General features: G+C 50.8%; 1 protein-coding gene across 1 annotated transcript; it reads left to right on the top strand.

Moving 5' to 3' along the window:
- The first annotated feature begins 550 nt into the window (after nt 1-550).
- NPC1L1 (NPC1 like intracellular cholesterol transporter 1) lies at nt 551-23041 on the top strand. The gene is made up of 19 exons (XM_006175144.2): nt 551-604; nt 1630-3182; nt 5265-5365; nt 5775-5947; nt 6165-6293; nt 6685-6867; nt 7442-7556; nt 7688-7815; nt 9032-9169; nt 9435-9524; nt 18154-18344; nt 18539-18663; nt 19235-19361; nt 19507-19562; nt 20271-20421; nt 20618-20849; nt 21007-21120; nt 21198-21360; nt 22568-23041. Exons 1-19 carry the CDS (start codon nt 551-553, stop codon nt 22765-22767), a joined length of 4023 nt encoding a protein of 1340 aa, XP_006175206.1. The 3' UTR covers nt 22768-23041.
- Nucleotides 23042-24063: the final 1022 nt, after the last annotated feature.

Below are 24063 nucleotides of genomic sequence, written 5' to 3'. Positions count from 1 at the left end.
ACAGAGCAAAGGTGTGTCCCAGCCAGAGCTGGCCTGGACCCAAGAGGGGAGTGGGGAGAGCAGAGATCTGAGGCTGGGGGTCATGGGGAGGGGGCAAGTTGAGGTCCAGAGGGCCAGCGCCCAGGCCCACCCATGTCTCCCTGTCTCCCAAGTCTCCCCGGGCTGGTACTTCCTGCCGCAGAGGCCATGTGGGGAGCTCACTGTCGATCTCTGGCTCACTCAGCTCTCTGGGGTTAGTCACATTGGGAAGTGGATAAAGGGGAGACCCCTGGAGGCTCATCTGAGAAGGTGGGGCCAAAGGTGGGAGGGACAGGGAAGTGGATCATTAACGAGCTTGGAGCCCCGGGAGGTGCAGGGCTCAGCCCCATTGGTCCTCAACACAATCAGGCGATGCTGTGCCTGGTAGGGAGGCTGCCTGGCACTGTGTCCCCAGTTTTAGTATATGTACTGCCTAAGTGAGCTCTGTATTGCCAGGAGCCAGCCCTTGGTTGTCTCTGGTTGTCCCCAAGACCTGGCCTCACTTACCCTCTGACCCCTTCCCAGTGCCAGGATGGTAGTGGCCGGCCTGAAGGACTGGCTGCTCTGGGCCCTGCTCCTGCACTCGGTGAGTCCCAGGGCCTCTGTCAACTCCTCTGCTGTCCCTCATCGAGGGTACTGGGCAGCGAGCTGTTTGGCGACAGTGAGGGAGGGCCTGGGGTCTGGGGGATGGTCTTCGGACAGATGAGGGACCCCAGGCTCCCTAGAGGAGGGGTGGGGGTCGAGGGTCCTGGGCTGCCCAAGTCTCCAGGTCACGGGGTTAGAGGGTCACAGGGTTGGGGAGGGGCAGCTGGACCGGGTGTGACCAGGGCCTCCCGTCCCTGGTCTTCTGGGGACGTCCTGGCCTGAGATGGCTGGCTGGTGGGAGGTTGAAGGGGGATCCAGTCCTGAGTGCGGTGGGGTGGATTCCAGGGGAGAATCACCTAATGAGGATTTAGCATCTAGGGTTGGGAGGAGGTTGGGGCTCTTGCCTCTCACGTTTCTTGCTCATTTGCACATCTGGGGAGGTGGATAAAGGCTTTGGCCCCCAGCAGGTGAGGGCAGGGGAAGCTCTGCCTGGAGAGGAGGGGCCCTGGGTCCCTAGGTGTGACCTGCAGCTTGGGCATGGTGGCAGCCGACTGCCATGGTGTGCAGCAGAGCCTGGCATCCACACGGCCTCATGGAGTCGGCCCTCGACCCATCCGGGGGCCGTTGTTTCTCAGCAGGACCACACAGTGGCCTCTGGGGTCTCCTAGGCGGCCCTGTTCTCACCAATTGTCTCCTTACCCTCCGGTGTGACCCTGCTAAATACGGATCTGTCGGGTCCCCTCTCGTCAGTGACCCTGTCACCCAGGGTGAAGGCTTGGCTGCAACCATCCGTCCATCACTCGCAGACTCCTCCAGGAGCCCCATGTGCCGCTCCGGCACCCCATCTCCCCCAGTGTTCTCCCCGGGCCCCCCGGCATCATGGAGATGCCCGGCCTGCCCACCTCCCCCGCCCCTCCGCCAGCGTCCTTCCTGACCCTGCACCTTCCCTGGCTGCCCGCTGCCTCGTCAGTTACTGGGAGGTGCTGTGTGCGCTGGGGCGCGTGGTGACGCTGTCCTGCTCCGCAGGCCCAGAGCGAGCTGTACACGCCCATACACCAGGCCCACTACTGCGCCTTCTATGACGAGTGCGGGAAGAACCCGGAGCTGTCCGGGAGCCTGGCTTCACTGTCCAATGTGTCCTGCCTGTCCAACACGCCTGCTCGCCACGTCACGGGGGACCACCTGGTCCTCCTACAGAGCATCTGTCCCCGCCTCTACACCGGCCCCAACACCACCTACGCCTGCTGCTCCCCCAAGCAGCTGATGTCCCTGGACTCGAGCCTGAGCATCACCAAGGCCCTCCTCACCCGCTGCCCCTCCTGCTCTGACAACTTCGTGAGCCTGCATTGCCACAACACCTGCAGCCCCAACCAGAGCCTCTTCATCAACGTGACCCGTGTGGTGGAGCAGGGGGACAGCCAGCTCCGGGCGGTGGTGGCCTATGAGGCCTTCTACCAGCGCAGCTTCGCTGAGCAGACCTACGACTCCTGCAGCCGGGTGCGCATCCCCGCAGCTGCCGCGCTGGCCGTGGGCTCCATGTGCGGTGTCTACGGCTCCGCCCTCTGCAATGCCCAGCGCTGGCTCAATTTCCAGGGGGACACAGGGAACGGCCTGGCACCCCTGGACATCGCCTTCCACCTGTGGGAGCCTAGCCAGGCCGTAGGGAGCGTGATACAGCCTCTGAATGGGGAGGTTGTGCCCTGCAACCAGTCCCAGGGGGATGGCACATCGGCCTGTTCCTGCCAGGACTGCGCCGCCTCCTGTCCCGTCATCGCCCAGCCCAAGGCCCTGGACTCCACCTTCTACCTGGGCCGGATGGCAGGTAGCCTGGTCCTCATCATCATCCTCTGCTCCGCCCTCGCCTTGCTCACTGTCTTCCTCGTGCGGCCTCACCTGGCCTCCTGCAGGGGCAAGGGCCAGGGCAATGACAAGGGCAAGGGCAAGACGCCAAACCACAAGGCAGACATCAGCTTCGCCAACAGGCTCAGCCTCTCCACCCACACCTTCCTTAGCCAGTGCTTCCAGTGCTGGGGCACATGGGTGGCCTCGTGGCCACTGACCATCCTGGTGGTGTCCATCGTCGTGGTAGTGTGTCTGGCAGGGGGACTGGCTTTTATAGAACTGACCACGGACCCTGTGGAGCTGTGGTCGGCCCCCAACAGCCAAGCCCGGAAGGAGAAGGCATTCCACGACAAGTATTTCGGGCCCTTCTTTCGAACCAACCAGGTGTTCCTGACGGCACCTAACCGGCCCAGCTACAGGTACAACTCCCTGCTGCTGGGGCCCAAGAACTTCAGTGGGATCCTGTCCACCGACCTGCTGCTGGAGCTGCTGGATCTCCAGGAGAAGCTGCGGCACCTCCAGGTGTGGGCGCCGGAGGAGCAACGCAACATCTCCCTGCAGGACATCTGCTACGCCCCCCTCAACCCGCACAACACCAGTCTCTCCGACTGCTGCATCAACAGTCTCGTGCAGTATTTCCAGAGCAACCACACGCGCCTGCTGCTCACGGCCAACCAGACGCTGTCAGGGCAGACCGCGCAGGTGGACTGGAGGGACCACTTTCTCTACTGCGTCAAGTGAGTGCTCGAGGGTGCAGGGCTGGGGGGCGGCGTGGGCCTCCTGGAGCCCAGGCCAGGTACACAGCCCAGCCTGAGGGCCCCTGTGTGGCACCGCGTCTCGATCACAGGGGCTGTGATGTGTCATTTCTCCCCACGTTCCTTCTCGGGTCCCCACTCCCTCAATGGGGTGCATGCTCGCTCACTGTAGCCAATTTGCACAGGACCGTCACAGACTCCATATGCTCTTCTAGCAGCGCTCCTGACATAGCTGGGCTCATCCTTGTGTGTTCTTGGTTTAAGTGTTACAGAGCAATCTGATGGCCCTGCTCACGGGTCTGCTTCGTTGTTTTACTTTTTGCTTCTGTTCTGGCCTGGGTGCAGGTCAGCAGGGCCATAGGTAGCCCATGGGGTGCCCTGGGCCAAGGCAGGGGCTGAGGCGGGTCTCAGGTCCTGCTCGCCTGGGCCAGGTGCCCTGGGCAGGCCTCAGCCACACACCCTCATGTTCTTTAGGGTTCGGTCCCTGGCTGCATCCACTTTGCTGTGGTGCAAACAGGATGCCAATGAAGCTTCTGTGCTGTGGGGCCAAGAGGGAAGGTCCAAGAGCTTCTGAGTTTGGAGTAGGGCAGGTTCACAGGCGTCAAGGCTCTCTGAGGTCCTCCAACGCCTGGTTTCACGGCCTCTTCCCACTCTGAGAAAAGACCAAGGAACCCAGAGAGCTCTTGTTTAGATAGAGGTTGTATCTACCGACATTGACGTGAGGCAGAAAATCTGAGAAATTCCAAAATATTTATTAATTCTTAAAAAAAAAAGCCCATTATATGTTGACACAAATAGCATATTTTTGGGGGAAATAACTGTATTTCCAAACAAAAAATAAGTGATAAGAGTAGCATTGTTTTGCATCTTTGCAAATCTCTTTAGCATCTTGCTTAGAAGAGATGCTGGATTCTGGCATCTGGTTCTGCATTTGGCCTGTTGGTTGAACCGCAGTGAAAATGCTTGGCCGCATGCACGTAGCCAGAAAAGGGAGGAGCTTTGTAATAGCCTTTCCAAATAATTGTGGGTTTTCTTTGATACTTCACCAAAACACAGCAAGATTAAGATCTTTTCTTAAATGTTAGCTGCAATATGAAATTTGAAGCCATGGCAGTGAACTTTCTGTACTCCTTAGCCTGGAAGGAGGGTAAAAACGGCAAACAGCATCTTAGTGTTATTATGGAAATAGCTTTGACCTTGCAGGCCCTTGAGAGGATCTCCAGGGTTCCCGAGGCCCCCAGGCCACAGTGAGAACCCCTGGATTAGATGAGAGAGCCAGGGCTCCCACCCTTCAGATTAACCAAGTCTGGGCTGCCTCCTTGTCTGTGCCTTGGCTCCAGAGCTGGCCTTCAGAACTGGCAGGTCAGGGCGGAAGCTCTGACCCCAGGTTTCCAGGCCTCGAGTTGGCTTTATTTTGATTTTGGGTGCTCACAACAACTCTTGGGTGGCCCGATTATCCCCATTTCAGAGACAGGAAAACTGAGGCTCAGAAGGGTATGGTGAGCTGCTCAAGGTCACACGCCAATCAGCACTCCCAGACAGCTGGTGACTGATGGATGCGCTCACTCACGATGATGTGTTTGCAGAAAGGGCTCAGTTGAGGGCCTGGAGACTTGTCCAAGGTTTCAGGGCTGGTAAGCTGTCCACAGCAAAGAAAGACTTCTAAGTTCAAGGCCTGGAGGGTTCTGGGCTGGAGGGAGGAGGAGGAGGCGGAGGGCAGCATGAGGCCTGTGAGGCTCTGTTGGCGGTTGGTGGTTAGGACTTGGGGGCTTGTGCCAGACTCTGGCCCCCACCCCGGGGAAGCACGTACGATGCTCACCCACCTGCCCTCTCTGGGAGGAGATGATGGTGGAGCTGGGAGGGTCAGTCTGGAGTGAGTGGAAAGACAGAGCTCCTTGGCCCTGGTCAGGGAGCTCCAGTTCACGCTGGATTGGGCCAAGTGAGATTTGGTCAGGAGAAATGATCTGACTACGTGGTCAGGCAATGGGGCTGGGGCCCTGGGGTGGGTGCTGGGGCCGTGGTGATGGGAGTGGCCTCAGGAAAGTTCCTTTCCTCTCCCTCCAGTGCCCCACTCACCTTCAAAGATGGCACAGCCCTGGCCCTGAGCTGCATGGCTGACTACGGTGCACCCATCTTCCCTTTCCTTGCCGTGGGGGGCTACAAAGGTAAGCCAGGTGCCCCCTGGGAAGCCAACGAGGGGAAATACGAGGCAGGAGTAATGGGCAGGAGGGCGGGAGTGGTGGTGGGCTTTCCCACTGCCTGGGGTTGGCTACGCTGCTGGGGGACTCCTGGGGGTCCACGGACCTGCCCATCCTAGTTCCTTTCTCTGCCACCTTCTCCATCTTCTCCCAGCCCTGCTCAAATTCTCTGATTTTGTGCCTGGGCCCACCGGCTTTGCCTTTGGCTGAGAGAGGGAAGTGGGATGTAGCATGAGACAAGGACTTGGAGGAGGAGAGTTGGGGAGGACAGGCAGGGGTCTGGCTGGAGGCAGGAGGGGGAAACAGGGGTGAGGCTGGAGTCTGTGGAGGGAAGCAGAGGTGCTGTTGGAGGGTAGCTGAGCCGTTCTCCTTCCAGGGAAGGACTATTCTGAGGCAGAGGCCCTGATCATGACCTTCTCCATCAACAATTACCCTTCTGGGGACCCTCGACTGGCCCAGGCTAAGCTCTGGGAGAAGGGCTTCTTGGAGGAGATGCGAGCCTTCCAGCGTCGGACGGCTGGTGTGTTCCAGGTCACGTTCATGGCCGAGGTAGGGGCTGCAGGATCTCGGGCTCTGGGGAGACAGTTCAGGTGGCTTTGGGTGGGATCCTGTGTCCCCATCCTGCCCTCGCGCCTTCTGAGTGACCCTGGGCCAGCGGCCGCCTGCCCAGGAGAAGGGGGTGAGGTGACAGCCGTTCTTGCAGCCTTGCCGGGGTCCACAGTGAGTTGTTCTTGGGTCAGTGGGGCTGGTTGGTGTGTGTCCACAGCGCTCCTTGGAGGATGAGATCAACAGCACCACAGCTGAGGACCTGCCCATCTTCGCGGTCAGCTACCTTGTCATCTTTCTGTACATCTCTCTGGCCCTGGGCAGCTACTCCAGCTGGCGCCGAGTACCGGTGAGATGCGGGAGGGGCACAGCGAGGGTGCGCTGACCCATCACGGCCTCTAGAACCTTCCCAACCTGCCTTCCATGGACCCCGCTCAGAGTGACTTCCCCAAAGGGTGATGCTGCCTGAAGTGTTCTCTTTGAAAAGATTACGCGAGTTTTCCTTATGCTCCCTGACCACGCCCCTACTTATGCAAATGCAAGGCTAATATTTAAATTGCCTTACAATGTGCTCTCCAGGAAGAAGGGGCAGGCTCATGGGGGCCTCTTGGGAGGACTACTCTGCAGAGCTACCAAAATGCAGAGGCAGGGAGCAAGCCTGCCCACCCCCTCCTCTAACTCGGGCTGGGGGCGCGTCGGGCAGCCCTGCAGCCGGGGGGCTGAGCCTGGTCCCATCGCAGGTGGACTCCAAGGCCACGCTGGGCCTGGGCGGCGTGGCCGTGGTGCTGGGAGCAGTCGTGGCCTCCATGGGCTTCTTCTCCTACCTGGGAATCCCCTCCTCACTGGTGATCCTGCAAGTGGTGCCTTTCCTGGTGCTGGCCGTGGGGGCCGACAACATCTTCATCTTTGTTCTCGAGTACCAGGTGAGATGGCAGGAGCTCTGCAGGCCCCCAACCCCCACTCCACACCCGGGCGCAGCCCTGCGTGGGTCTGCTGGGCTTCCCGCAGCCTCTTCCTCCGCACTAACGTCCGTGTGTACAATTCCTGTAGCTTTGGCTTTATTTATCTGCACACATACTGCATTTATCACCTGAACTTGCTCCCAATCTGCCCCACATGCTATCTCGTAAGACGGTCACACACAGAGAACACAGAGCCACCTCTGTCTTTGTTCTACTAAGTAACATTCCACGGAAGCACAAGTCAGAATCTATTTAGCCTCTCCTGTTCCAGTGATGTGTCAGAGTAAGGATGGTATGAACATTCCAAAACATGCTGAGCATTTCTCTGGGCCATATCTTCAGAAGTGGAAGATGTGGCAGAACAGACTGTTAGCAGGATCTGCTCCCAAGTGGGGAAGGTGGGGCCAGTTCTTCAGGCCCTGCTGGGTGTCCAGGTGATGGCTGTGCCTAGGGGAGCAAGAGGAGCTCCCTGCTGGCCTGCGAGGGACAGAGCCCTTGGCCAGATCTTGACCTTGGCCCTGGCGTCCCCACACAGAGGCTGCCTCGGAGGCCTGGGGAGGAGCGGGAGGCCCACATCGGCAGAGCCCTGGGCAGAGTGGCCCCCAGCATGCTGCTCTGCAGCCTCTCCGAGGCCGTCTGCTTCTTCCTAGGTGAGCCTGGGCAGCCCGTCCCCACCCGGCACTGGGAGTCCTTGGGGGCAGTGAGTGCAGGCAGCCCCCTTTCCTCTGCACCCATCTGAGCAGGCCCTGAGGTTCACCCCTGCCACCCCCCATGCCTCCAGGAGCCCTGACCCCCATGCCAGCTGTGCGGACCTTCGCCCTGACCTCCGGCTTTGCGGTGCTTCTGGACTTCCTGCTGCAGATGTCGGCCTTCGTGGCCCTGCTCTCCCTCGACAGCAGGAGACAGGAGGTAGGGGCAGTGGAGCATCTGTGGATCTGCCCTCAGCTCCCTCTTGGCCAGGGATAGTGTGACCTTGATGCAGGAAAAACAGATGTGGGGCGTGAAGGAGGGCCGTGTCTCAGGTGTTGGTTGAGCCCCCAGGATGTGTCCCGCCAAGTGTGGGTCCTTGGCTTCGCGCAGGAAAGAATTCAAGAGCGAGCCACAGCTGAGTAAAGGTAGATTTATTTAGAGGGATACATCAAAAGGCAAAAGAAAGGCCATGAGGTGTGGGGGTTGGGTGCACAGATTAGAGTAAAAGTAGGTACACACTCCACAGAGTGCGGGCCGTCTCTGAAGAGGGAGACAGAAAGGGTGGTGAGGGGCAGTGTTGCCAGTTTTTATGGGCTTCGTAGCTTCATATGCTAATAAGCGGAAGGACCAGTCTAACTACCCTGGGGAAGGCGCTGGGATTCCCAGGAAGTTGACCATTTCCCACTCTTTGACCTTTTGTGGCTAGCCTTGGGACTGCCATGGCGCCTGTGGGCATGTTATTCACCACGTTAATATCTTACAATGGGCGTGTAATGAAGCTCAAGGAAGTCAAATCTCCCACCATCTTGAGCCTCAAGGCCTCCTGGGGGTTGAATTCTCAGCCATCCTGATGTTAATTGCTGTGTTGTTCCTTGAATGGCTGTGCCCTGCCCCTTCCCTGTCTCGACCTCACTTTGCGGAGAAGGCTCAGAGTGTGGGGATGAGCGCAGGAACCATGTGCTGGAATGTCCCCGATGTCCCGTAGAACAGTAATCTCATTTTGGTAACTGGGGAGAATATGATCAAACCTCCTAAAGTACACGAAGTCACGAAATAAAATACAGATGAAAGACTGACAGGGAGGGAGCTATTGTTTCTAGGATGGTGCAAAATTCAAAGGTATTTTAATCAAGGTAGCAACAAAGACAAAGAAAACAGCACACTGGCCTGTCTCCATTGCGCGGTGGTGGCACAGGACACCTGCAGAAGGTGGCACTCCCACAGGAGGGAGGTGGTCCCCGGGATCGGTTTTGGGTCTACCTCGTATTGTTTGTCTTTTGAAGGGCAGGTAATTAGGTTTCTTCGTTGATTTCTGCTTGGAGGAGGTACCGGGGATTGAACCTGGGGCCTCTTGCGCGTTGAGCATGCGCTCTACCGCTTGAGCTATACCCTTTCCCCTGTTTTGGGGCCACTTTGATTGCCTGTCTCCTTCCAGGCCTCCCGAATGGACATCTGCTGCTGCAAACGTGCCCGGGAGCTGCCCCCGCCCAGCCAGAACGAGGGGCTCCTGCTCCGATTCTTCCGCAAGGTCTACGCCCCGCTCCTGCTGCACCGGGTCACCCGCGTGGTCGTGGTGAGTGGGGCGAGACGGGCAGCTGGGGGACCTCTCACCACTTGGGGTCAGGGGGCAGGAGGATCTACTCAGCCTTGACCCTCACCTTGCCCGTCGTCGGAGGGGTCTCGAGCTTGCCCAGGTCCAGCTGCCGAAGCACAGCGGGCGGCTGAGATTGCAGTCTGTCCAACTCCAGAATGTGTCCCATGGACCGCAGCCAGATCCAGACCGGGAGATGGTGGGGCGAGGTTGTGCATGGAGACTCACACGGTGGTGCCCTCCCCAGGTGCTGCTCTTCCTGGCCCTGTTTGGAGCAAGTCTCTATTTAATGTGCAACATCAGCGTGGGATTGGACCAGGAGCTGGCCCTGCCCAAGGTGAGCTGGGGGGGTCCAGTGTGTGCCCTCCTTTCCCTGCCCTCTGTCCCCTGGGGTGTGGGGAAGGCCAGCAGCATACAGCAGGTGGGGTGGCATGGACCAGGGGCTTGGTGGGGGACCGCTCACTGCGTGGAGCTGGGAGGAAAAGCCGCATCACGGAAGGGTCAGGAGCTCCGTGCAGCACCCCCTCCCCACCGCCCCAGGCTGCATGAGGGAGACCACCAGGCATCCAAGGGGCTGGCCGCGGGAGATGATCATCCGGGCAGGATCGCCGAGGGCCTGCCTTCTGCTGGGCACTCCACATCCTCAGTCCCAGGCTCCACAGCTGCCCACGTCACTGCACTGTCCTCTGAAAGACAGTGAGGGTCGGGGGCTCTGGGGAAGGAGAGACCTCTGTGGCTCAAGGGGTCTGAGAGAGTCCTGGGAAGAGGGGAGGTTCAGGGGCATCTGAGCACGAGTAGGATTTGTGGAGGAAAGCAGCGAGGGTGACAGCTCTGTCCGGTGGGAGGCTGGGGCGCGCCAACGTGCATTTCCTGGGTGTGGGAATGACTGCAGGTGTTAGGAGGAGTGGGGGTTGAACCCAAGAGCTGGAAGCCAGGAGTGGGGGGTGGGGACTGCCAGATCGGGGCCAGCAAGCTTGTGGGGTTGACAGGTCGTGTTCCCTGGCCTCACAACCACGCGAGGCCAGGAACCCATGGCTCTGGATGGGCCTCCTGGGAAAAGAGAGCATCATGGGAGTTTGGACATCTAGGACCACTCTAGGGGTAGTGACAGGAGTCTGGAGGTTGGCAGGAGCCCTGGAACGAGTAGTCTGCGTAGCGATCTGCAGGTGGGGCTGATCTTGGAAGCAAGATGAGGAGGGAGGAGAGCAGACAGCCAGGACAGCACCTTTGAGCCACCAAAGGGAGCAAGATGAGGTGGCAAAGTCAGCAAGGGCCACCCATAGTGGCCCTGGGGGCTGCTCACAGAGCTCTGGAGAAAGGGGTCCCTAGTGCCCCCAGAATGGGTATCAGGGGTCTGGTGGGCCAAGCCAGTGAGCAAGAAAGAAGGTGGTAACGGGCTGCAAGACCAGGCTGAGACCCAGTTTAGGCCCTCTGTTTATTTTTTTCTTGAAATTTATTTGTTTCTTCCAACTTTATAAAATTTGGTTTTTTTTAGGTAAAATACACATAATATAAAATTTGCCATTTTAACCATTTTTAAGTGGCATTAAATATATTTACCTTGTGGTGCAACCGTCACCATCTCCATAGCTCTATCCTCTTGCAAAACTGAGGCTCTGTCCCTGTGAAACGCTAACTCCTCATTCCTCCTCCCCCAGCCCCTGCACCCACCATTCTACTTTGTCTCTGAATTTGACTCTTCTAGGCACCTTGTGTAAGTGGAATTGGCTGTTATTTGTCCTTTTGTGATGAGCTTATTTCACTTAGCATTATGTCCGCGAGTTTCAGCCAGATTGTAATGCTAAATCATATGGCAATTTTATTTTAAATTTCTTTTGCTTTTGCTTTTATTTTATTTTTTATTGAAGTATAGTTGATTTACATACTTTAAATTTTTTGAGTAACCTCCATACTGTTTTCCATAGTAGCTGTACCATTTTACATTTCTATCAACAATAAATAAGGGTTCCAGTTTCTCCACATCTTCACCAACACTTGTTGTTTTCTGTTTGTTTCTTTCTTTCTTTCTTGGTAATAGCCATCCTAATGACTGTGAGGTGGTATCTCATTGTGGTTTTGATTTGCATTTCCCTAATGATTAGTGATGCTAAGAATCCTTTCATGTATTTATTGGCCACTTGTATATCTCCTTTGGAGAAATGTCTTGATTCAAGTCTTTTGCCCATTTCTGAATCAGGCTGAATTTTGTGGTTGTTGAGTTTTAAGAGTTCTCTAGCTATTCTGGATATTAATTCCTTATCAGATATGTGACGTGAATATTTTCTTCATTTGTTGGTTGCTTTTTCACTCTATTGGCAGTGTCCTTTGGTGCACAAAAGTTTTTAATTTTCACGAAGTCTAATCTGTCTGTTTTTCTTTATGTTGACTGTGCCTTGGTGTCATATTCAAGAATAAATTATTGTCAAATCCAATGTCTTGAAGGTTTTTTCCCCATGTTTTCTTTCAAGAATTTTATAGTTTTAACTCTTAAGTTTAGGTTTGGGATCCATTTTGGGGTTAATTTTTATATATAATTATGTATATTTTTGAGGACCCAACTCTATCCTTTTTCATGTAGACATTCAGTTTTCCTAGCACCATTTGTTGGTGGGCATGGTCTCGCCTTCCTTGTCAAAAATTATTTGACCATATGTGTGAGGGTCTATTTCTGGGCTGTCTATTCTATTCCATTGGTCTATGTGTCTGTCTTTATGCCAGTACCACACTGCTTTGATTACTGTATCTTCATGGTAAATTTTGAAATTAGGAAGTGTGAGCCCTTCACCTTTGCTCTTCTTTGCCAAGATTGTTGAGTTCTTTAGGGTCCCTTTGAGACTTCAATATGAATTTTGGGATGGATTTTTTTTTAATTTTAATTTTAATTTTTTGCTTTTCTGAACCATTTTATTTATTTATTTATTGTCAATATTATTATTTTTCCAGGGGGAAGTAATTTAAGTTTACTTATTTATTTGTTTATTTTTGATGGAGGTACTGGGGATTGAACCCAGGACCTCATGTATGCGAGGAATGCACTCTACCACTTGAGCTACACCCTCCCCCACAGATTTTTCTATTTATGCAAAAAACATCACTGGGATTTCGCAAGGGATTTTACTGAATCTACAGATTGCTTTGGGCATCATTGACATCTTGACAATATTGTCTTCCGACTCATGAACCCTGGATCTTTCCATTTATTTATGTTTTCTTTCATTTGTTTCAGCAATGTTCTATAGTTTTCAGTGTATAAGTCTTTCATCTCCTTGGTGAAGTTAAGTATTATATGATGCTATAGTAAATGAAATTGTTTTCTTAATTTCCTTTTTGGATTACTCATTGCTCATGTATTGAAATACAACTGATTTTTGTGTGTTGATTTTGTAACCTGCAACTTTGTTGAATTTTTAAAATTAATTCTAACAGGTTTTTTTGCGGAATTTTAAAGCCATATATATATACACACATACATGTATATATACACACACACATACACATACATAGTCATGTATTTTATGAACCAATATCATTTGACTTCCTCCTTTCCAGTTTAGATGCCTTTAATGTCTTTTTGCTGTCTAACTGCTGTGGCAACAACTTCCAGCCTATGCTGAATAGAAGTGTTGAAAGCAGGCATCCTCATATTGCTCTCAATCTTAGAGGAAATGCTTTCAGTCTTGCATCATTGAATATGATATTATTTGTAGAATTTTCACATATGGCTTTTATCATGTCGAGGAACTTTCCTGTATTCCTGCTTTTCTGAGTTTTTTTTTTTTAATTATAAAAGGATGTGAGATTTTGTCAAATGTTTTTTCTACATCAGTTGAGAAGATCATGTGATTTTCTCCCCATTCTATTAATGTGGTGTATTACATTGACTGATTTTCATGTGTTGAAACATTCTCGCATTCTGGAAATAAATCCCACTTGGTCATAGTGTATAATCCTTTTAATATATTGTTGAATTCATTTTGCTAGAATTTTGTTGAGGATTTGTTGCATCAGTATTTATAAGGGATATTTGTCTGTGGTTTTTCTTTTCCTGTAGTGTCTTTGTCTGGCTGTGGTATGAGGGCAATGCTGGCCTTATAGAATGAGCTAAAAGTGTTTCCTCTTCTTCAGTTACTTGGAAGAGTTTGAAGAATATTGTTGTTCGTTCTTCTCAAAGTGTTTGGTGGAATTCACAGTGAAGCCATCAGGTTCAAGGCTTTTCTCTGCCGAGTTGGTTTTTGAAACCAGGTTCAATCTCCTGACTTGTTTTGTGTCTGTTCAGATTTTCTATTTCTTCTTGATTTGGTCTTGGTGGGCTTTGTGTTTCTTGGAATTTGTCCATTTCATCCAGGTTATCCAATTTGTTGGCATATGATTGTTCATAGTCCCTTCGTATAATTCCTTTTATTTTTGTAGAATCAGTAGTTACATTACTACTTTCAATTTGTATTTAGTAATTTGAGTCTTTTCTTTTTTTCTTAGTCAACATAAGTCAAGGTTTATCAATTTTGTTGATCTTTTTGAAGAACCCACCCTTGGTTTTATTGATTTTTCTATATTGTTTTCCTATCCTCTATTTTATTTATTTCTGCTCCAATCTTTATTGTTTCTTTCCTCCTGCTAGCTTTGTGTTTAGTTTGTTGTTTTTTTTCCCCCTGGTTCCTTAAGTTGTATAGTTAGGATGATGATTTAAGATCTTTCTTCTTTTTAATGTAAACATTTATAGCTAAAATGTTCTCCAGCACTGCTTTCATGGCATTTCACGGCTTTGGTATGTTGTTTTCCATTTTTAGTCATCTCTAAGTATTTTATAGTTTCCTCTGTGATTTGTTCTTTGATCCACTGGTTGTGTAAGATATATAATTTCTACAAGTTTGTGAATTGTTCAGTTTTCCTCCTTGATTTACTATTATTTATTGATTTCTAATTTCACCCAGCTGTGGTCAGAGAATATACAGCATACGATGTTTATCTTTTCAAATTTTGAGACTTAAGATATGACCAAACACTTGCTTTATCCTGGAGAATATTCCATGCGTATTTGAGAAGAATGTGTATTTCGCTGTTGTTGGGCGGTGTTCTGTATATGTCTGTTAAATCTAGTTGGTTTGTTATGTTGTTCAAGTCGTCTATTTCCTTACTTACCTTCTGTCTGGGTGTCCTAACTCATTACTGAGAATGGAGATTAAACTCTCCTACTATTATTGTATAACTGTCTTCAATTCTGTCAAGTTTCACTTCATGGATTTTGATGATGGTCCTCTATTAGGTTAGTAACTTTATATACACTTTTGCTATATTGAATCTTTTATTAATACATAATGTCCTTCTTTGTCTTTTGTAATCTCTTCTTATTTAAAGTCCATTTTACCTGATAGTAGCATAGCCACCTCTCTTTTGGTTACTATTTGCATGGAATATCTTTTTTCATACTTTCACTTTCAACCTGTGGGTGTCTCTGGATCTCTAGTGAGTCTCTTACAGACATCGTATAATCAGATCACGTTTTTAAAATCTATTCTGTCAATTTCTGACTTCTTACTGAAGAGAGTAATCTATTTACACTTAAAGTGATGACTGATAAGGAGAGACTCACTTTTGTCATTGTGCTGTTTGTTTTCTATACGCCTTATAGCTGTTCTGTCTCTCATTTCCTCTATTTGACTTCTGTTATCTTTAGTTGACTTTTATTAGGGAAACATGGAAATTCCCTTATCATTTCCTTTTGTGTATAGTCTATTTAATTTGTGGTTACCAGGGAGAGTACATTAAATATCCTAAAATTATAACACTCTAATTTGAATTTATACTAGCTTAACAGGAATCGCATCTAGAAACTCTGCTCCTGTACAGCTCTGTTCCGTCTCCATTCAGTTACTGCTGTCACAAAATTACGTCTTTGTGCGTTGCATATCCAAAAACATAGACTGAAAACTTTTTTATGTAGTAATATCTTAAGTTATGTAGAAATAGAAAATGGAGTTACAAACCAAAGTTATAACAGAACTAGCTTTTATAATTTTCTGCATATTTACCTTTACCAGTGATCATTATTTCTCTATATGGCCTTGAGTTATATCCTATTATCGTATCATTTCAACTTGAAGGACTTCCTTTAGCATTTCTTGCAGGACCGGTCTTGTGGCCACAAACTCCTTCTGCACTTGTTTATCAGGGAGTGCCTTAATTTCTTCCTCATTTTGGAAGGACATTTTTGTCAGAAATAGGATTCTTGGCTGACAGCTTTTTCCTCTTCAGCACTTTGAATAGACAAACCCATTGCCTTCTGGCCTCCAAGATTTCTCTTAAGAACTATGCTTATAATCTTACTGGGGATCCTTTGTATGTGATGTCGCTTCTCTCTTATTGCTCTCAAAATTCTCGCTTTGTCTTTGACTTTCAACAGTTGAATTGTAATGTGCCTTGGTGTGGGTCTCTTTTGAGTTTATCCTACTCGAAGTTTGTTAAGCTTCCTGGATGTTTATATTCACACCTGTCAAATTTATAAAATTTTGGCCATTATTTCTTCAAATAATCTCTCTTCCTCTTTCTTTCTCTCTCTTCCCTTTCTGGGATTCCCGTGATGTGTATGTTTTTTTGTTTGATGATGTCCCACAGGTCCCTTATGCATTCTTCTTTATTCTTTTTTCTTTCTGTTCTTCACTTAACAATTTCAACTGTCCTGTCTTCATGTTTGGAAGTTCTTCTTCTGACCATGCTAATATCCTTTTGAATCCCTATAGTGAATTATTTATTTAGTTATTGTACTTTTCAGCCCTAGAATTTTGTATATAATCATCTTTATCATAATTCATGAATACATTAGAGACTGACATAGATTTTCTTTAATAAGACAACTGGGTTCTCTTGGGCATCTGTTTTCCACTCATTGTTAGAAAATCCAGTTTACTTCAGAATGGTAAAAAAAAAAAAAAAGGCCAAGTAATATCTTAGTGTTATTATGACAAGTTTCCAATTTATAGGAAACCTGGAGGGTTTCTGGACCTCCCAGGTCAAGAAACCATATAGACCTGCCCTCATTCAAGTGTCTTCTGGAATTCCTTAAAAATTTCAGCTCTCCCCTGGGCAGCAGGCTATTCTATTACTCTGCTGGTTTTTAAGGTGCAGTTCTACGGTTAAACTCTGTGCCCATTTTCAAACTGTCCAGGCTTATCTTCCAAGACTAGTGTATTACTCACTTTACCAAATCTCCCTGCCAAATACTTAATGCTTTGGAGGTCCTTTCTTTGGTTAACTGAATATGTGTTAACTGAAAAGTTAGGATAGGCTTCTCTTCTCTCCCCAAATCAAGTTATTTGGAATCTCGAATGAGCACTCATTCTAAATAGTATGAGTCCCAGGGAAAAGGCTGGTTGGTGGACACGGAGTACCAGATTTAGAGCTGACGAAGCAGGTGGTTAGGAACACTCACCAAGCACTGCAAACCTAGGGCAGTGGTCTTTCCTGGAAAGCCAGAATTTCTTTTTGGTTCTGTTTTATGTTTTCACTTTACTGATCATTCCATCATGTTCATACATTGTGTTCTCGACTTTGTCCCCATCTTATTTTAGTTATTTGAGCATCTCTAAGTCAGTTGTTTTAAAGCTTTTGTCTAATACATCCATTGTCTGGTCTTCCTCAGGGACAGTGTCTGTTGATTAATTTTTGTTGCCAGGTATGGGCTGTATCCTTCTGATTCATTGTATATTTTGTGATTTTCATTGTTGTTGTTGTTGAAAAATGGACATTTGAGTCCACAGTAACTCCAGAGATCAGATTCTCTCCCTTCCCCAGGGTTTCCCTATTTATTTATTTTTTGTTAGAGAATTTGATTGTTGATGGTGTCTCTGTTCTGGGGTTCAGCCTGAGGTGTAAAGTTAAAGCCTCACAGATCTTTTCTGAGCCTGCATCTTTCTCTGGGCGTGTGTGGTAACTGACTAAATTCCCCTGTATTTGTGGTTGCATTTGAATGTCCCATTTCTTAAATGTCTGGCTCTCAAAAGGAGAAACAGGGAAATACGAAGGAGAAAAACCATAAATCAGGCACTTGCCCTTTAGATATGTTGGAAATTGCTTAAGCTTGAGGTGGTGAAGTTTACAAGGACATCTGACGCTGTGTCTGCACTACAGATATGAGACGCAGCAATGACTAATCAGAACACAAATACCTGAATTTAAGGGATGGGGTCCTACCCTGGGCCCTGCAAGCTGTGTATAAGCTGTTCCTGGGAGTCATATGTGGCTGCCTGCCACAGGGCTGGGAGAATAAGATATGGATAGCCCTTGCCAGGCTAAGAGCTGAAATTGATCTGAATTAACCACAGTTTCCCATCCAAGTCTTTCTCTGGAAGCTTCAACCCTCAATAGAACCCAAAGTTCCAAAGTAGTTACATCAGACAGATTCTGCCAATGCGGTTGTTTTCTAGGTGGGGAGATGGAATCCTGGTGCTTCCTACCCCACCATCTTCCCTGATGTCACTTGGAGGTTTTCTGTTAGAGGAGAAGGGCTCAGGCCATGAAGATGCCCTGCACGTGGCTTCGAGGGTGTGCATTTAGAGATTCACATGTGCACGTCCATTTGGGCCCCGGTCACAGTCCCGCTTGTTAGACTGTGGCTGTGCCAAACTGGGGATGATAGGGAGGGGTAAAATTATGTGTGTGTACATGTCTCTGTATTTGTGTGTGTGAGTGTGTGCGAGTGTATTCAGGTAGGTGGCATGTGATGCTCTGTGCTTGTCCCTCCATGAGTGTGTTCTGCACATGCACCTGTGATTACACCTTGATGCGTGTACCTTGGAGAGTGTACCTCTGGAGGGTACGCCTCCAGCCATAGGTGTGTGTAATGGAACTGTACGTGTAACTCTGTGAGCCTGTCCCTCTGTACCTCCATGTGTGTATCTCTCGAGCACAAGCTGGAGCGAGGCCCTTGGGGTGCGTCTGGCTCTGGCCTCACTGACTGTCCTCCATTCCAGGACTCGTACCTGCTGGACTATTTCCTGTTTCTGAACCGTTACTTTGAGGTGGGGGCCCCGGTCTACTTTATCACCACTGGGGGCTACAACTTCTCCAGTGTGGAAGGTATGGACGCCATCTGCTCCAGCGCAGGCTGCAACAACTTCTCCTTAACCCAGAAGATCCAGTACGCCACTGAGTTCCCTGACGAGTGAGTGCCCCAGCCCACCCATCTGCTCCCCACTCCCCTCCAGTCCCCGCTTCCTGCCTCCCTGCCCCTGCCCTGCTGCCCACCTGCTGCCTTGTGCCTGGAGAGACCCAGAGTGGGGGCTGGACCATAAGAAGGCTCTGCTACTGCCTGCCTGTCTGATCCTGTTCCCTGACATCCTCTCCCCGGCCCCCCAGGTCTTACCTGGCCATCCCTGCCTCCTCCTGGCTGGATGACTTCATTGACTGGCTGTCTTCGACCACCTGCTGTCGCCTTTATCTCTTTGGTCCCAATAAGGATGAGTTCTGCCCCTCGACCGTCAGTGAGTGTGTGGCCTCTGCGGGCTCAGGGGAAACTGAGGCGAGAGAAAGGAGAGGACTCGCAGAGGATCTCTTAGCCCCTCTCGCCCTCCTGCAGGGTCAGTCGGGGTGGGGACCAGTCTTGGAGCACACGTGTAGGGGACTGCACATATGTGTGGACGCCCAGCTGGCCTGCTGGGCAATCACACACTCACGCCCCTCCTGACTTGTGCCCATGCTCACGGGGCATGCTGGTGCTCACATGCTGCGGGAGCCTGAGTGACAGCTGGGGTTGGCACACGGCCCTGCCCTTGAGCAGCTGTGTTTGTAGGTGGAGAGGGGAGGCCTCACAGGGGGCTGTTTCTCTGCCCCAAACTTCCCTTTCTTGCATGCCTGTAGGTCCAGAGGTTTCCATAACTGCGAGGGGAACTCCTCCCATAGTTAGACACAAATGCAAATCCCTCTAGAGCACACACACCTGTTACAGCAGTGAGCGTGCCAGGGCATCGGGATGGGAAAGGAGCAGAAGAGGGCGGAGCAGCGGCTGCCTGGCCCTGGGGGTGCCGCTGGCTGGAGCCCCCGCTCTGTTTGCAGGCTCCCTGGCCTGCTTGAAGTCCTGCGTGAGCCTCACATCAGGGCCTGTCCGGCCATCAGTGGAGCAGTTCCACAAATATCTTCCCTGGTTCCTGGACGACCCGCCCAACATCAAATGTCCCAAAGGGTAGGCCAGGATGGGGGGTCCACTGGGGAGGATGGCCGTGTAGAGGGGCAGGAGGCAGTGTGGGGGCCCCTGGAGGTGGCCACGGGCCAGGCAGACGGAGGGGTCCCGATCCTTGGCTAAGCCTGCTCTGGGTTCCTCCCTGCAGAGGCCTGGCAGCATACAGCACCTCCGTGAATCTGAGTTCAGATGGCGAGGTTTTAGGTAAGCATGGCCTTGACTGGAGGGGAAGACCAGAGTCAGCTGCCCTGGAGGCCCCATGAGTCCCAGGGAACAGCTTCTCAACCTCAAATCTTCTCTCCTTCCTCCTTCATGGGGTGGGGGTGGGGGGTTCCTAACTGCCTTGGCCCTGTCCTCAGGGGTCACGCTACCCAGCACCACATCCTCAGACTTCACACCGTGTCTGCCCTGCCTCCTTCTCCCCACCCCCAAATCCATGGTCAGCACCACATTCATGGAATCTGGGAGCCATCCATGTCCTTTCCTCTCCAGCACAAGTGACACCCAGATGTGAGCAGTGGACAGTTGGTTAAATGAATGACTATTAAACTTAGTTACGCAGTGGTTGCCCCAAAGCACAGCTCTGTTAAGGCAACTGTTTCTGTTTTTCTGTCTCCCTTTCTGGTCCTGTCCTCCAGGAGTATGTACATTGGGAAAGTAAATTACTTTTAAGAAATCAATGCATATTTTGAGACCATACAGAGCAGCATTTGGGTTCATCGGGAGGGCAGGGCCGGGACACAGCGTTGGGACCAGCTGCAGAGTTTGCAGGGCTGGGGCAAAACCAAAATGCATGGCTGCTGGCTCAAAATGTATTAAAATTCCCCAATGGTGGCGGCAGAGCCCTAAACCCGGCCAGGCGCCTCTGTCGGGGGTTCTGAGAGTGCCTGGCACGGGCTCTGACCTTGGCAGCCTCGCGGTTCATGGCCTACCAGAAGCCGCTGAAGAACTCGCAGGACTTCACGGAGGCGCTGCGGGCAGCTCGGGCGCTGGCGGCCAACATCACTGCTGATTTGCGGAAGGTGCCAGGCACGGATCCGGACTTCGAGGTCTTCCCCTACACGTGAGGCTCTGGGCAGCGGGGAGGTGGGCCCGGATGAGGGCGCTGGGCTGGTGGTAGGCTGGGGATGGACTCCAGCAGGCAGGCACCTGCTGCCCCTGGGCCAGGGCGCCCCCATGCCCTCCCCTGAGCTGAGGTCTCACCCCGAAGTGGGCGTGGGGGGTCGCAGAGCAGTGACTGTGCTCTGCTCCCCTGGCAGGATCACCAACGTGTTCTACGAGCAGTACCTGACTGTGATCCCCGAGGGGCTCTTCATGCTCAGCCTCTGCCTGGTGCCCACCTTCGTCGTCTGCTGCCTCCTGCTGGGCATGGACGTCCGCTCCGGCCTCATCAACCTGTTCTCCATCATCATGATCCTGGTGGACACCGTGGGCTTCATGGCCCTGTGGGACATCAGCTACAATGCCGTGTCCCTCATCAACCTGGTCACGGTAACCCGCTGGTCGCAGGGTGGGGACTCCGGGGCAGGAGGGGTGCCGGCCTCAGGACCCCTCTCAGTTCTCTCTAGAGTCTAGGTGCTGCCTTCTGCCCTGGGCGGAGACCCCTGCCCCAGCCCTTTTGTGGCTGAAGTGCCCTCTCTCCCCACAGGCGGTGGGCATCTCTGTGGAGTTTGTGTCCCACATCACCCGCACCTTTGCCATCAGCACCAAGCCCACCCGGCTGGAGAGGGCCAAGGAGGCCACCATCTCCATGGGCAGTGCGGTGAGTGGATGGGCTGCCTCATGTAGCCCTCGTCAGGCTGCCCTGTGCCCGGCCTGACGCCCTCCTGTGACCCCTAGGTGTTCGCAGGAGTGGCCATGACCAACCTGCCCGGCATCCTCATCCTGGGCTTGGCCAAGGCGCAGCTCATCCAGATCTTCTTCTTCCGTCTCAACCTCCTCATCACTTTGCTGGGCATGCTGCACGGATTGGTCTTCCTGCCGGTCATCCTCAGCTTCCTGGGTGAGTGCCCAGGCCCCTCTGACACCGCCAGGCCCCTCCTGCAGGACTCCAAGCTGCAGGCAGAATGCAAGAAACCCTCACAGCCCCGCTCACCTGGGACAGCCACTGCCCACATTGTGAGCACACGTTTCTTCCTGGTTTGGAAGCTGCAGTTTTTTCGCTTAACATGTGAAACATCTTTCTTTGTCAGATGTGTGTTTCAGACACTTTCAGTGGCCATATGGCTCTCCATTGCATGCTCTTGAACTTTTAATCATGACCTTCAGCCAGAAATACATTCCACACTGAGAGGTGACGTGTACAGGCACAGACATGGACATGCAGAGCAGAAGAAGCCTTTCACAAAACAACACTGCCTGAGAAGCCTCTGATGCTTTCAGTTCTATCGTTGATTTTTTTTTAAATGTCAGTGTTATCTACGAAACTGATTTCTTGACTCATTAATGGGTAACAAGTTGTAGTTGGAAAATATATCGTCTCCTATGGGTCAGCCATGATCCCTTTAAACAGCTCCCAGCTTCTGGACATTAGATTATTTCTGACTTTCCACTGTTACTGCCAGTGCCAGTGTGATGACCTTCCTTGTGGCTGAGTCTTTGACCTCATCCCCCAATATTTCCCAAAGCAAGTCCAGTCCATGAATGTTGATTGTTTATGCCAAGTGTTTACCCCCTCCGGAAAGTTTTACTATTTAAACCTTTACCAGCAACATGTACATTTCTGCTTCCTCATTATTGAGCACAGTCATTTACACACCTCCTACCCTCACAGAAATTTAGACTGGGCGCCCAGGGTGAAGTGTCCTCTGGCCCTCAGGGTGGGCAAGCTGAGAGCAGTTTTTGCATTTCTCCCCGACACCCAGAACAAGCATAATGGTAGTCTTAGAGAAAACATTTATAGAAGGGTGTGTTTGTGCTCAATATATGTGCAGTAATCCTCCTATCAGCCCTGGAGGTAGGTGATGTTTTCATTCTCATTTTACAGATGAGGAAACTGAGACTCCTGCCAGGGGTTAGATGTGGATGGTGGCTGAAATGGCTACTGGCTTTTGGGGGTAGGATGGATCCAGGGCTGGGGTGAGGAGGTGAGGGGCTTAAGATTTGGCTCCCTCTCCTGAACTGCCTTTTTCAGTTGCAACAAACACCTGTGCCCCGCACCCAGCATGCCGCCTCCCTGACTGTGGTCCTCTGTATCTGTCCCTCTCCAGGGCCTGATGTCAACCCAGCTCTGGTGCTGGAGCAGAAGCGGGAGGAGGAGGTGATCACGGTCAAGGAGGCCCCCTGCTCAAAGCACCCTGACACGATAAGCACTGGCGGCGGCGTCTATGTCAACTATGGCTTTGAACATCCTGACAGGAGTGCGGAAGGCCTCGAGAGCTCTTGGCCACACAACAGGCAGAAGCTCTGATGGAGCCTGAGCTCCTGTCCAAGCTCACTGGTCCTGACCTGAGAAGCCATGAGGGTTCTCCCGTGGGGGCTCCCTTGCCACATCCGCCCCCTCAGGGCCTGAGAGAGGCTGTCCTCACAGGAGTGCCCATGATAGGATACCCTCTGGCCACCAGTTCTCACCCATAAGACACATGGCTGTGATGGAGGTGGCACATGATGGCATGGGTGTGATCTGTTCCTGGTCTGTCTCTTGAATTTGACATATGTCCTCCTTAAGCAAGTTTTGAAACTTTAGTTCTGTATATGTAAACAATATATAATATTATTTCACATTGAAAAATTTTTCTTAATTGATATCATACTTGACCAATCCTTTTGCAATGAGGGTTTTTTTTTCATGCAACATACATTTTTTAGATTTATTCATGTTGATACATGGAGATCTAGTCCAATCATTTGAACTGCCACACAGCATTCCATTGTGTCAATGAACATGGGGTTTTTATCCCTTCCCCTGCTAGTAGGCAATCAGATTGTCCCCAACTATTTTTCTGCCATAGGTCCACAGTCACTTGTGTGGAATTCAGAATCCCCAAAGCTCTAAAAACCCAGTGTGTTTGTCTTTTTTTTTTCCCTTTGTAAGTTTGGGACAAACACATTTGGTGGCAAAAACTGATTAGACAAGATGTGCCTATTTATACTCTTTATAAATAGAATATTTATACTCAGTGTGTGAATGGTCATATATTTTAGTGCATTAAATGAGTCTGATGCTGTGTTACTGCTCCAGATCCTGAGGAGGGGTCTAATATCTAATAGTGTAAGCATTAAATAGCCTTTCTTCAAAATGTTCTAAATTCTGAAAGTCAGCCCACCTATGGGATTTCAGGTATGGAACCATGAGCGTGTGTTTGCCCGCCTCCTGTCTATGTGTGGGAGAGTTACCGTTGCTGGAGCTCTGAACCGACACAGACACACGCCTCCCAGAGCGGCTGCCCTGTTCACGCTCTCACCAGCAGCGGATGAGGGCTGCCTCTCTCCCTTTGCCAGTCCCAACTCCATGCTTCCGCTTCCTTTTGGTGGGAGCAGGTACGATGATGAATGATTATCCCTTTTTAAAAATATATTTAAAAAAAAAGAAAATGTTTTGATTTTAGACTAGTTTTACAGAAAAATTACAAAGACAGTACAGAGAGTTTCTATATGCCCCACAGCCAGTTCACCCTACTAACATATTACATTCGTATGATATGTTCGTCAAGGTATAATTAATGAACCAGTAGTGATAATTAGGACTAATTTGAGTCCATACTTA

The sequence above is a fragment of the Camelus ferus genome, chromosome 7 (genome assembly GCF_009834535.1).
Source record: "Camelus ferus isolate YT-003-E chromosome 7, BCGSAC_Cfer_1.0, whole genome shotgun sequence".
NCBI classification, from domain to species: Eukaryota; Metazoa; Chordata; class Mammalia; order Artiodactyla; family Camelidae; genus Camelus; species Camelus ferus.
Note: the sequence above shows the minus strand (reverse complement) of the source record. Positions and strands in the feature narration are given on the sequence as shown.

Excerpts from the sequence above, each read along its gene's own strand:
- NPC1L1 (XM_006175144.2), top strand. The coding sequence starts at position 551 with ATGGTAGTGGCCGGCCTGAAGGACTGGCTGCTCTGGGCCCTGCTCCTG. Across the intron at positions 6,868-7,441 it reads TCTTTGTTCTCGAGTACCAG|AGGCTGCCTCGGAGGCCTGG; the intron begins GTGAGATGGCAG and ends GTCCCCACACAG. Across the intron at positions 9,525-18,153 it reads AGGAGCTGGCCCTGCCCAAG|GACTCGTACCTGCTGGACTA; the intron begins GTGAGCTGGGGG and ends CCTCCATTCCAG.